General features: G+C 44.9%; 1 protein-coding gene across 4 annotated transcripts in view; it reads left to right on the plus strand.

The window, feature by feature from the left end:
- LOC144498644 (fibulin-1-like) overlaps positions 1 to 14,108 on the plus strand; it is a 309,419-nt gene that overhangs the window by 83,944 nt on the left and 211,367 nt on the right. For all 4 annotated transcript variants that reach the window (XR_013498738.1, XM_078220077.1, XM_078220076.1 and 1 more), the window contains exon 10: positions 10,948 to 11,076. Coding sequence is in view for 3 of the 4 variants with exons in the window: in XM_078220077.1 (XP_078076203.1) it covers positions 10,948 to 11,076 (129 nt within the window). In the remaining variant the exon portion in view is untranslated. The remainder of the gene's footprint in view (positions 1 to 10,947; positions 11,077 to 14,108) is intronic.

The following is a 14,108-nucleotide window of genomic DNA, read 5'->3' on the forward strand; positions in this document are numbered from 1 at the left end:
AATATAGGGAAAGTTGAAATGCCTGTTCTCCCTGTCCTCAAGCCGGATAAGTGGGTCCAACTTTGTGGAAACTATAAGATCATTGTCAATCAAGTTTCTAAACTTGATAGATACCCCATGTGCCAAATTGAAGATCTGTACGCCAGGTTAACAGGTGCCCAAACATTCTCTAAGTTGGACGTGAACCATGCGTACCTCCAACTTGAATTAGACGAGCCTTCCCGGAAGCTTCTCAGAAGGCTTTCGACAAGGTCTCACATAGCACACTACAATATAAAGTTAAAGTGCATGGGATTGCAGGTAATGTCTTAGAACTTAGTACAGCACAGAACAGGCCCTTCGGCCCACGATGTTGTGCCGAGCTTTATCTGAAACCAAGATCAAGCTATCCCACTCCCTATCATCCTGGTGTGCTCCATGTGCCTATCCAATAACCGCTTAAATATTCCTAAAGTGTCTGACTCCACTATCACTGCAGGCAGTCCATTCCACACCCCAACCACTCTCTGCGTAAAGAACCTACCTCTGATATCCTTCCTATATCTCCCACCATGAACCCTATAGTTATGCCCCCTTGTAATAGCTCCATCCACCCGAGGAAATAGTCTTTGAACGTTCACTCTATCTATCCCCTTCATCATTTTATAAACCTCTATTAAGTCTCCCCTCAGCCTCCTCCGCTCCAGAGAGAACAGCCCTAGCTCCCGCAACCTTTCCTCATAAGACCTACCCTCCAAACCAGGCAGCATCCTGGTAAATCTCCTCTGCACTCTTTCCAGCGCTTCCACATCCTTCTTATAGTGAGGTGACCAGAACTGCACACAATATTCCAAATGTGGTCTCACCAAGGTCCTGTACAGTTGCAGCATAACCCCACGGCTCTTAAACTCCAACCCCCTGTTAATAAAAGCTAACACACTATAGGCCTTCTTCACAGCTCTATCCACTTGAGTGGCAACCTTTAGAGATCTGTGGATATGGACCCCAAGATCTCTCTGTTCCTCCACAGTCTTCAGAACCCTACCTTTGACCCTGTAATCCACATTTAAATTAGTCCTACCAAAATGAATCACCTCACATTTATCAGGGTTAAACTCCATTTGCCATTTTTCAGCCCAGCTTTGCATCCTATCTATGTCTCTTTGCAGCCTACAACAGCCCTCCACCTCATCCACTACTCCACCAATCTTGGTGTCATCAGCAAATTTACTGATCCACCCTTCAGCCCCCTCCTCGAAGTCATTACTAAAAATCACAAAGAGCAGAGGACCAAGCACTGATCCCTGTGGCACTCCGCTAGCAACCTGCCTCCAGTCCGAAATATTCCTGCCACCCTCTGTCTTCGATCAGATAGGCGGTTACCTATCCAATCAGCCAACTTTCCCTCTATCCCACACCTCCTTACTTTCATCATAAGCCGACCATGGGGGACCTTATCAAACGCCTTACTAAAATCCATGTATATGACATCAACTGCCCTACCTTCATCAACACACTTAGTTACTGCCTCAAAAAATTCAATCAAATTTGTGAGGCACGACTTGCCCTTCACAAATCCGTGCTGACTATCCCGGATTAATCCGCATCTTTCTAAATAGTCATAAATCCCATCCCTAATGACCTTTTCCATCAATTTACCAACCACCGAAGTAAGACTAACCAGTCTATAATTACCAGGGTCATTTCTATTCCCTTTCTTAAACAGAGGAACAACATTCGCCACTCTCCAGTCCTCTGGCACCATCCCCGTGGACAGTGAGGACCCAAAGATCAAAGCCAAAGGCTCTGCAATCTCATCCCTTGCCTCCCAAAGAATCCTAGGATACATTTCATCAGGCCCAGGGGACTTATCGACCTTCAGTTTATTCAAAACTGCCAGTACATCCTCCCTCCGAACATCTATTTCCTCCAGCCTATTAACCTGTAACACCTTCTCTTCCTCAAAAACATGGCTCCTCTCCTTGGTGAACACTGAAGAAAAGTATTCATTCATCACCTCGCCTATCTCTACTTACTCCATACACAAGTTCCCACTACTGTCCTTGACCGGCCCTAACCTCACCCTGGTCATTCTTTTATTCCTCATATAATAGTAAAAAGCCTTGGGGTTTTCCTTGATCCGACCCGCCAAGGACTTCTCATGTCCCCTTCTAGCTCTCCTAAGCCCCTTTTTCAGCTCATTCCTTGCTAACTTGTAACCCTCAATCGAGCCATCTGAACCTTGTTTCCTCATCCCTACATAAGCTTCCCTCTTCCTTTTTACAAGACATTCCACCTCTTTCGTGAACCATGGTTCCCTCACTCGGCCATTTCCTCCCTGCCTGACAGGGACATACCTATCAAGGACACCCAGTATTTGTTCCTTGAAAAAGTTCCACTTTTCATTAGTGCCTTTCCCTGACAGTTTCTGTTCCCATCTTATGCCCCCTAATTCTTGCCTAATCCCATCATAATTACCTCTCCCCCAATTGTAAACCTTGCCCTGCCGTACGGCCCTATCCCTCTCCATTGCAATAACAAAAGACACCGAATTGTGGTCACTATCTCTAAAGTGCTCTCCCACAACCAAATCTAACACTTGGCCCGGTTCATTTCCCAGTACCAAATCCAATGTGGCCTCACCTCTTGTCGGCCTATCCACATATTGTGTCAGGAAACCCTCCTGCACACACTACACAAAAACTGCCCCATCCGAACTATTTGACCTACAAAGGTTCCAATCAATATTTGGAAAGTTAAAGTCCCCCATGCCAACTACCCTGTGACCTCCACACATATCCATAATCTGCTTAGCAATTTCTTCCTCCACAATAGGGAAGGTATTCTTCCTCCACAATAATGTTAAACAGCAGCTCTTGTCCTCTAATTTATTGGCTCAGTTTGACCCCAAAAAGGACCACGTCCTGACATGTAATGCCTCCCTTTACAGGGTTGGGGCAGTACTGACACACTGCTGGAAAGTTGGAACAGAGAAGCCTATCGCATAGGCATCTAGGACCCTTTTGGGTGCTGAATGGAAGTATTCCCAAATCGAGAAAGAGGGGTTTGCAGCTGCCTTTGACATAAAAATTTCCATCAATATATTTATGGTAGACACTTCATCGTAGTAACTGATGATAAATGTTTATTGGGACCTTTTGAAGAAGACAAGGTAATACCTCCATTGCCTCTGCCCAAATACGGCATTGGACCTTGTTACTGGTGGCTTATGAATACTTCCTAGAACATCGCCCTGGGACTCAGATAACTAATTCTGGTGCACTGAGCTGTCTGCTGTTGCCCACAAGCCAGGCTGATGTTACCAACTGTGGAAAAGGTCATTATGACCCTAAATTCTTTGGATACCCTACCAGTGTCTGCAAGGCAAATCGAGGTCTGAACACAAAAGGATCCAGTCCTATCTAAATTACAAGCTCAGTGTTGAGGATAGTACCGTGTAGTCATCCCTCACCGAGGGCAACGTCTGATAGTTATGGAATTACATGATGGCCATCCTGGGATTTCAAAAATGAAAATGCTGGCCAGGAGATATGTATGGTGATCTTGATGTCGACATTACAGACTTAATCAGACTCCTGCCAGGAGAATCAAAAACTTCCTCCCTCAGCCTCCCTACATCCAAGGGAATGGCCTGGTAGGCCCTCGGTCTGCGTGCATGTGGATTTTTCCGGGCCTTTTATGGATTCTATGCTTTTGATTATGGTAGATCCCACCATCTCCTATGCCATGATTGAGAAACTACAACAAAGTTTCTGCACACACAGGATACCAGAAGTCCAGGTTTTAAGCTCAGCATGAAGAAACAAGCTGCAGCATCCATAGGGACCAAACTAGCATGGTTTTTATTCAAGTATAGGACTTCCCCTCATACAATGACAGGAACTGTCCCAGCAGACATTTTAATGGGACGGAGGTTTTGGACAAGACAAGCCTATGGTTCTCAAACCTGGCAGGGAGGGTAGAGTCCCAGCAAGAGAACTAGAATAAAAATTATGATTCTTCAAGGAAAGAGAGAATGTTCAAAACCAGTGAAGAACTGCGGAGATGGTCTCAGTTGGGTCCCTAGGATCACAACGGAAAAAACAGGGGCCCGTGTCTTAAAAAGTAATAACGCAGGGCAAAGTTATGAGGAAGCACCTGAACCATCTCAGGATTAGGGAGTCCACGCCAGTGCAGGCCTTGTTACTAGCCATGGAGTTGACTGCTGCCAGAGTGGAGCCACGACTAGAAGCCAACATTATGCCTGTCCCTGAGGGCAATGAGGACATAGATTCTGAGTTGGAAGTGGAAGAGACTGGTGTCCCAACTGAAGCAGGCCCCAAGAAGAAGCTGCATCATTGTTTTTATGGCGTTCCCTTCTAAAGCGAAGATCTCCAATTCGGTTCACACCACCGGATCTGTCCCGCCTTCAATCGACCCCAGGCTGAACGCCAAGTGGTGGAAAAGGCTTCCAGCATGGGGATGCTGGGGAAGAAATGAAGTGGGAGGGATGTTATGCTGGCCATGGGGATCGTCAATAGATCCCCCGTGGGCCTTAATGTACAAGCTCCCCTATTAAGCGAGCAGAGGCTCACCCAGTAGGAAAGAAGCAGCAAGAGTTTAAAATTAGCTGTATCTACTCAGGGCAGCAGTCAAAGGAAGCATGGGCTTTGATCTGTGTACTGTAGCCGCAGAAGCGGGGCTTTATTCACTGTGTCAATAAAGGGTGATGGAAGTTTGGCTTCGACAAGATTACTACACCGCAGTTGACAGATTTCAGAAAGAGTGAAAAGCAGCAGTTGTAAAATTCAAAGACTCTGCAAATTAAGCATTTTAATCTGAGGAAGAACATTAATTATATGAGGAACTTTTCAATAAACAGGACTGAAAATGGCCATGTGACTTGTTCATGCTTTTTATTGCATTGAGCTTCAGCAGTGCTGTATATGCATTAAGACCACATTACGGAGCAAGATTCTCATTAGCTAACAACTTTCTTTTGTTAACAACCCCTGAGCTGAACTGGTATCTCTCAGGATAACAATCTTTTTGGAGCATTCCTTAGACAAAAATGCAGTGAGTTCCTCTTCAAACAGAAAACCTCCATAATCCCTCACATCTCTATTTACAACCACAGTAAATATATTAGAAAGCATCAGCTTCTCACAAGCTTCACTCCTGAGTGCAGAATTCTCTGGAGAAACACTAGCTATACTCATTAAAGCTATTGATTTTGGTTTAACATCCAGCAATCTGCTTTCAAATGTATGAATCCATGACACTGAAAACATTTTGGTCTTCCATTCCTATTCTCTACACTAGCCTTTTTACTACCTTTGGGGGTATCTACTTTCCCATTTCCGCAGTCCACTTCTCAGAAACCTGTTTAATATCTCTTTGCCGATCTCTCCAGCTCCTGTTTGGGTTTACAAATTGCATTTAGCTGCCCCCTAGCTGTTTGTGTGATAAAGCATAGCCATCAGCTTAAAAACAGCTTTCCCTATTTTAGAAACTTTATGGTCTTCTAGGGGTGTTTTAATTCCTGCTGGAATACAGATTTTGAATTCCTCCGTTCACAAACCTTCTCAAATTTTCAAACTTTTGTTCCAGTTTCATTGAACAAGGCCAATGGTCAAAAAACACCTATTTTCCCTCACAAATTCTACAAATGTTTGATTCTCTCTTTTCCTCAGATTTCAAAGCTTCAATCCATAAATTTTTGGAATCAGCTCATGTACATTAGGCACTAGTCTTAACCATTTCATAGTTTGCAGGCTGTTCATTAAAAGGCTTGAATAGGCATCCAATGTCTTTCCTACCAAAACACTTTGTAAAAGAATGTTTCATGTCTCCTGTAGCCAAGCTAGCTGTGTAGTAATTTTCTCAAATGAGACAGAATGGCCAGGATTCTCCCCCCAAAAATTCAAAGTGTTGAATTTGCAAGAAAATTGGAGTAAATCACGCTGTTTATTTTCCAATGGCAGTCTCAAAAAGAAACTCCCATGCTCTGTGCACTGCAGAGTGCCTCAGCGTGCATCATACTGATATTTAGTGGGCCAGGGCCTATTCCCGCTGGAGAGGCTGGCAGTGTAGTGCTGAGCAGGCCACTGCGCATGCGACGATTGTTGGCCTCCCTCCATCCCCCACCGATCCCAAATACAGAGTGGAAGTGGGATGCCCTGCCCCCATTAGGCCCCGCCTCCTTGGCACAGCCCCATGCCTGATGGGCAATGCCAAGGTGTCTCTGGGCATTGGCACTTTGCCCCTTGGGCAGTGCCAGGGCACAGGCTGGCACTGCCAGGGTGCCAATGCCCAGGAGGCACCCCTCCAGCACCCAACCCTCTGGAGGGGCCCCGGAGTACCAATTCCTTCTTGGGGTCATAATGTACCAGTACATTTTCGGATGAGAGTTACTGTTTAATTTTCTTGAAGGCCCTGTCCTGGTGGGCCGTTTTTAGCAACTGGTGGGGGGGATCCAGAATGGAGGCCCTATTCTGTATGAATTTCCCATAGCATGTTACCAGTCCTAAAAACGACCATAGCTCCTGGATAGTTGTGAGAACCGGGGCGTCTTTTATTGCTCGCATCCGATCCTCCAGAGGATGTAGGCCCGACTTATCCACTTTGTACCCGAGGTAGGTTACTTGTGGTGCTAAAAAGACGCATTTCTCCCTTTTCAAACGCACTCCCACTGCTGCAAATCTCATGAGAACTTCCTTCAGGTTCTGCAGATGTTCCACCCTTGTTTTACCCGTAATGAGGACATCGTCTAGGTAAATGGCAACCTGTAGTAACCCCTGTAGGATGCTCTCCATGGTCCTTTGGGATATGGCACAAGCTGATGAAACACCGAAGGGCAATCTTTTATACTGGAAGAGGCCTTTCAGCGTATTTATTGTGGCGAATTTTTACGAATCCTCGTCCAGCCGTAGTTGCAGGTATGCGTGGCTCATGTCCAGTTTTGTGAATAGGAGTCCTCCTGCCAACTTTGCGTACAGGTCTCAATCCTAGGAATTGGGTATTTATCTAGCTGAGAGTAATGATTTATCATCTGTTTGAAATTGCTGCAAAAGCGCACCGAGCCATCCAACTTTAAGATAGGAGCTACGGGTGCCACCCATTCCGCGAACTGGACCGACCGGCTTTATTATTCCTTCGTGTAATCTTTTGATTTCCGCATCGACCTTTTCCCTTAACGCAAATGGTACTGGTTAGGCTTTGCAAAGCTTTTGGACAGCCTCCGGGTCGATGTGCAATTTTGCTTTGACTCGTTTGATTGTCCCTAGGCTTTCCCGAAAAACCTCCGGATATTTGCTCAGGGCCTCACTCAGGTGACCATTTTGCAGCTGGAAGATATTTGTCCAATCTAGCTGGATTTCTTTTAACCAATTTCGCCCTAATAGGCTTGGTCCCGAGCCTTCCACTACCATTAATAGGAGCCTAACTAATTGTTTCCCGTAAGCAACTGGCACATGGGTTGCACCCATCATTTTCAGTGGTTCCCCCGTATAGGTCCTCAACCTTGCCGAGGTTTTGGTCAGGGCTAAGGGTTGGAGTCCAGTGCGCATCTTGTTAAACACTGTCTCCCCTATGACCGATACGGCTGTGCCTGTGTTGACCTCCATTAAAATTGGACATCCAGTCAGTCTCACTGACAATTTGATGGGTTCTGAATTTGTCATCGCTACGCACAGTCGCTGTTCCTCATCAGAGGTAGGGGGAGCTTGCAGATTGTGCATTCTCCTGTCCCTCGGCCTATGTGTTCTTTTCGGCCATGTTGGTTTAGGAGACTTGCTTTTCCTCTGTGCATCCTGACACTGGCAACCATAGCAATGTTGTGTTGGGTGAGGCTCTACAGGAACTGCTGTCACTCTGGGCTTAACCTGACCTTGTCTAGGGGCGGTTTTATAGACGGACTTGGGCTCCCTCGTATCCGAATCCTAAGGCCGCTATGTAGTGGCCTGCCCCGTAGTGGTAGTGCCCGAACCCAGTCTCCCTGGTGTTGGTCTCTACCTCCATCGGGATACCTTGGAGCTCATGCGCTCCATTTGCCACTTTTTCTAACAAAAAGGCCAGCTGTAATGCCTGTTTACAGTCCAGCTGGGCCACTGCCTACAGGCATTTCTGTATAGTCATAATTGTTAATTCCACACACCAACCGGTCTTGGAGCATCTCATTTAGTGTCCCCCCGAATTCGCAAGCCTTTGCCAGACATCTTAGCCTTGTTAGGAAACTGGTGATTGACTCCCTCGCCTCTCTCAATGTGGAGTAAAAACGATACCTCCGTAGGATCAGGGGTGGCTTTGGGTCATAATATTCTTGAACTAAGTTTGACAACTCTTGAAAGGACTTTGTGTCCAGTGCCTCCGGGAAAGTTAAATTGCGCATAATCACAAAAGCTGCTGGTCCACACATGCAATCAGCAGGATAATCCTTTGCTTCTCATCTGAGGTTATGTCGTTTGCCCTGAAGAAATACTTTCATCCTTTCCACATGTTGGGCCCAGTCCTCCACTGCGGGGTCAAAAGAATCCAATTTCCCAAACAGCAACATGTTTTCTCAACAATGGCTTACTCCCAATATGTGTGATGTTTCAGCAAGTTCCATCAGGTCACTCCTTTTTCCTCGTCGCCACTGTAATAATTCCACGGAGGCGAAAGTCCCATCACCAAGTTACTTTATTTACACCATACATCTGTACACAGCCAGCTCCCCATTGCTTCCTGCTGAATGCAGGCTGGGAGTCTGACATACCTGCTTTAAATAGGGAGCATGAGGCTCTCTGATTTAACCATCAATTAGGACTCATCAGGCAGTTCATACTCTAGCAAGCCAACCTCATTAGTCTGGCTGAAGTCATCACATCAGTCCAATGCCGGCATCTCTACATCATAGTTTCCTGAGTGTTCTTTCAATTCTCCTATACCAAACACAATGTGTATCAAAGCTCCCAGGAATTCACTCCAATTCTCCTTCATTTCACTATCTTCTGAGATGAGAGATTGTTTTGGGGATTCACCCAGTAGCATCTGGCTAGGTGAACCCTCTAGACCTACCTCATGAATTTGGATTTCCCCAGTATAAGCATGGGTCTCACTTGCATAGTGACTACAAATCAGAAACACCCCTGATAATCCTCTCTTCCTTCTCCTGGCTGCTTTGGACCCAGACTAATTAATACAGTTGAGCTACAGTAAACAAAAGAATCTTCCTAAACTACTCTCTATCCCTCATCTCTGTAGCTTACCTCCATGACAACATGACACATATTACCTGTTTCCAGATAGAAATGCGAATTAATTATCTTTAACCTTAAATCTGCCCTTTGATCTGAAAAGCATATCAGCACTCCAAAACTTTCCTGCGTTTACAAGGAACCTTCAAATCTTCTCTGATCTGAGAAAATCACATGAATAACTTAACTTCCCTCCCCCATCATTTACACCTTATTGTCAAACCTTCTCCTAAAATGCCAGTGGACAGCCTATTACCACAACAGATATTCAGAAAGGCCACCTAATCCTAGTTGTGAATGCCTCTCACCACCATCCCAGCACTACAATATGACTTCCCCTTTGATCTGCAATTCCAGGCCTATCGGATAGGCTATCCAGACCAAGCTTTCTTTCGTCTATTTGGACCGAGCTCTCTTACATCTATCCTACATGTGGGCGGCACAGTGGTGGCACAGCACCGGGGACCCAGGTTTGATTCCTGGCTTGGGTCACTGTTGGTGCAAAGTATGCACGTTCTCCCTGTGACTGCGTGGGTTTCTTCCGAGTTCTCCGGTTTCCCCTCTCAGTCCAAAGGTCGTGCTGGTTAGGTGCATTCACCATGTTAAATTCTCGCTCAGTGTACCCAAACAGGCACTGGAGTGTGGCAACTCGGGGATTTTCACAGTAGCTTCATTGCAGTGTTAATGTAAGCCTATTAGTCACACTAATAAATAAACTTTTAAACTTAAGCTACATTTAAAATTACAATACCCAAACTAAAATATTCTTATTATCTACTGCATTTGTAACAGCTGCACCATCACATTATGCACAACAGACTTAAAAAACTCTGCTCATCAGTGTCAAAAGCACCAAGTATTGCATTCTTAACCTAATATATTTTGTCTGTTGTGTAGATTAGGATTCGACAGTAACTGGTAAAACTGTGACTTGTGTAAAAAGAAAAGCCACGTGTAATTGGCAGGAATATTATTAGACCTGTATTAGATATGTCATTAATGTTCTGATGCAGAGTTTCTTGTGGTAAGAGAACTTGTGGATGCAAAAATATTGAACAATTAGCAAATCATGGAGCTGGTGACTAAACACTTCAAGCATGCTCCCAGCATCCAGAGAAAGACAAAAGATTAGGCCAAAATGTGCATGTTTTTGCTACTATGTGTAGCTTGTCAAAAAAGTTTCACAAATGGCAACTTTTTATTTGCCTTGTTTAGTTTCTAGATTTTCCTATTTTTTGATTTGATTTGACTTATTATTGTCACATGTATTTACATTCAGTGAAAAGTATTGTTTCTTGCGCGCTATACAAACAAAACACACCGTTCATAGAGAAGGAAACGAGAGAGTGCAGAATGTAGTCTTACAGTCATAGCTAGGGTGTAGAGAAAGATCAACTTAATGCAAGGTAAGCTCATTCAAAAGTCTGACAGCAGCAGGGAAGAAGCTGCTCTTGAGTCGGTTGGTATGTGACCTCAGACTTTTGTATTTTTTTCCCGACGGAAGAAGGTGGAAGAGAGAATGTCCGTGGTGCATAGGGTCCTTAATTATGCTGGCTGCTTTGCCGAGGCAACGGGAAGTGTAGACAGAGTCAATGGATGGGAGGCTGGTTTGCATGATGGATTGGGCTACATTCACGACCTTTTGTAGTTCCTTGCGGTCTTGGGCAGAGCTGGAACCATACCAAGCTGTGATACAACCAGAAAGAATGCTTTCTATTTTGTTTTCCTGCAGACACCGATGAATGTGTAGATTCTCAAAATCCTTGTGGCGAAGGACATTTCTGCATGAATTTTCCAGGCAGTTTTAGCTGTAAGTGCAAGACTGGATACTACTTCGACAGCATTTCCAGGACATGCGTTGGTAAGTGAGGTACACTGCATAGCCAGCAAAGACTTTACAAATGAAACACTACTTGCCTGGTAGTTCAACTTCTATTTTGAGGCATGGATGAGAACCACAAATTGAGATTTAAAACATGGATAAATTTCAGTGTTACTTGGTCTAATTGTCAGACATTCTATATTTAGGCTTACTGTTTTGTTGCATGATAGGATTTCAGAAGATGAAGAAAGAGACCATTCCTGTGATCTAACTAGTGAATGAATCTGTAACCCTGACTGAAGGGCAAGATAGAAACAGAAGGGGAAATAATAGCACCTGAAGGGATGGCCACATGGACATGTTGGAATGTGTTGAAGGGCAATCATGTTCGGGAATATGTCTATTTTTTTTCAGAATTATCACACATAAGACAAAATGTTTGCATAAATCAGGTGCTATTTTCAAGCATGCTTGAAATTAAATTAAAAACCTTGCTATCCTTGGCACATTATGACATCATAGAAAGAAAACCTAACCTTTAGGTAGCACCTTTCATGAACTGAGGACATCCATCCCGAAGTGCTTAGTTTAAGGTCAAATATGTATTTTTTGCAGTGTAGATAATGTAGAAAATGTGCACAGCAAGGTCCCATGAACAGGAACATGAGAATGGATAGTCTGTTTCTTTTGAGGTTCAGTTAAGGGATAAATATTGGCTAGTCTGTAGAGGAAAATTTCCGCTGGTCTTTTTTGAATAGTGCCATGAGATATCTTATGTCCACCTGCGAGATCAGCTGGGGCCTTAGTTTAACATTTCACCCAAAAGGCAGCACCTCTGGTAGATAGTACACCCCTGCTTCAGTACTGCACTGGAATGTTGGCCTGGATTATGTGCTCAAGTTCCTGGAGAAGAACTTGAACCCACAACCTTCTGACTCAGAGATGAGAATGCTACCAATGTGTAACATGTCCAAAAATGTGTAAGTTAGGTGGATTGGCCATGCTAGATTGCTCCCTGGAGTCCATCCAAAGATGTATAGGTTAGGTAGATTAGCTATGGTAAATGCGTGGTGTTATGGGAATAGGGCGGAGGGGAGGGCCTGGGTGGGTTGCTCTTTCAAAGAGTCGGTGCAGACTTAATGGGCCGAATGGCCTCTTTCTGCACTGTAAGGATTCAATGGTTCTATGGTCTTGATTTGCGAATAGAAAAATCTTATGAAGTACTATCTCTTTAAAATCTTTCTTCACCCTGTTTTATTTTTAATTTAAACTTCAGTGAAATGTAAGAAAATATTAATAGATTGCAGCATAAAATTAAAAGAATGGCAAGCTTTGCATTACAGCTATAGGCTATAACATACATCCTGTGAGTGGACCTTTATTAATGGTAGACTTAACTAGGGTGAAGTTCTTCATAGAGGAAAGGGCAGAAAGCACAAACGGGATTGTTGCAAGAATCAGCATCCTTTTGTAACTATGGATATCATGTGACAAAAATCACATAGGACATCCAAAGGAGTTTTCTCTGTGTTCAGACAGCTTTTTCTTGATATGAGAGGAGAGCCAAAATGTGACTGAAGTGTTTGCATCGAATACATTCATTGAATATTCAGGGGGAAAGTTTTTCAACAATCTTTTTCAGGTAGATTTGCACAGCAGTTTCTTCTTGGCTCCCTTGTGGTGCTGGGGCACAGGTTTCAATGTAACCCTGAAGGCTGGGAAGGGAAAGGAACCCAGGGGGACAGGCTTCAATGCAGGGGTGAAGGGAGGGAAGGGAAGCCTGGGACATGGGCTTCAGTGCAGAGGTGAAGGGAGGAGAGGGAACTCTGGGGCATGGGCTTCAGTGTGGTTGAGAGGGGTGGGGGGGAGTGCGAAATCAGCACAACTAATATTGCAGTGGCGAGACCGTCAGGAACGTAGAACCTGGTGATTTTGACGTCATCCTTCTCACTCATAAGCAGGGAGAAGAAGAAGAAGAAGATGTCAACAGCAGCAGCTGGCTCGCCAAAACCAGAAGCAGAAACGTGAAGAGGAAGAAATAGCAGGGCCTGCAATGCACACACATAATGAACTCCAGAGAGCTGTCGCTCATAGGTGCCTCACTAGACCCAGGGTCTACAGGCAGTGCTTGACATACCTGCAGATGTCCAAGAACCAATGTTGCTGAAGACTGTGCATGCCCAGAGGGCTGGTTAGTCATATCTGCCACCTGCTGCAAGATTTGATGCCACAGAGATTGGAAAGTATCCACTGCCAATGTCACTTGAAAGTGACTGTGGCGTTCAATTTTTCTGCCAGTGGCTCCTTCCACAGTTACCTCTGGGATTTCACAAGCATCTGCAGACAAATGCATCCAGGTGGTCATGGACATAATCTTCACAAGGACACACAACTTTGCCCATTTCAACCGGAATCAGGCAAGCCAAGGTGCAAGAGCAATGTGATTTGTGCACATCTCTGGTTTTTCACAGGTGCAGAGTGCCTTGACTATATTGAGGTGGCACTCAGAGCTCTGTGGCAACAAGCTGTGAACTATGTGAACCTCAGGGACTTCCACTTGCTGTATGTTCAGCTGGTCTGTGACACAGTAAATGCATCCTATAGGTGTGTGCTCGATTCCCAGAGAGTATGCATGACTCCGACATTCTCAGCCACTCTCTGAGCTCCTTGGGGATAAAAGTCACACTTCGCATCAAAATGCTGCTGCGTTTTGGTGCATCCCCAACATTCACAGCGGAAGTGGAGGCAGCCTGCTAACTTCTATGCCCTATTGTCTGTGATGACCTTGGTGAACATCCTCTGGAGGGCTGAGACCCGGAGGATCAGAGCCTGCTTTTGGGGTCCTGCTGTGTGGCAGTTCCACCTCCACAGTCTGTGGAGTTGGACATGATGTTTTGTCTATATATGCTGTGTTTTTGAAACCTACCTCTCCACTCACCTGATGAAGGAGCAGTGCTCCGAAAGCTCGTGATTCCAAACAAACCTGTTGGATTTTAACCTGATGTTGTGAGACTTCCTACTGTGCCCAGCCCAGTCCAACGCCGGCATCTCCACATCATGGAGATGATGGA

This window comes from Mustelus asterias, chromosome 9 (genome assembly GCF_964213995.1).
Source record: "Mustelus asterias chromosome 9, sMusAst1.hap1.1, whole genome shotgun sequence".
NCBI classification, from domain to species: domain Eukaryota; kingdom Metazoa; phylum Chordata; class Chondrichthyes; order Carcharhiniformes; family Triakidae; genus Mustelus; species Mustelus asterias.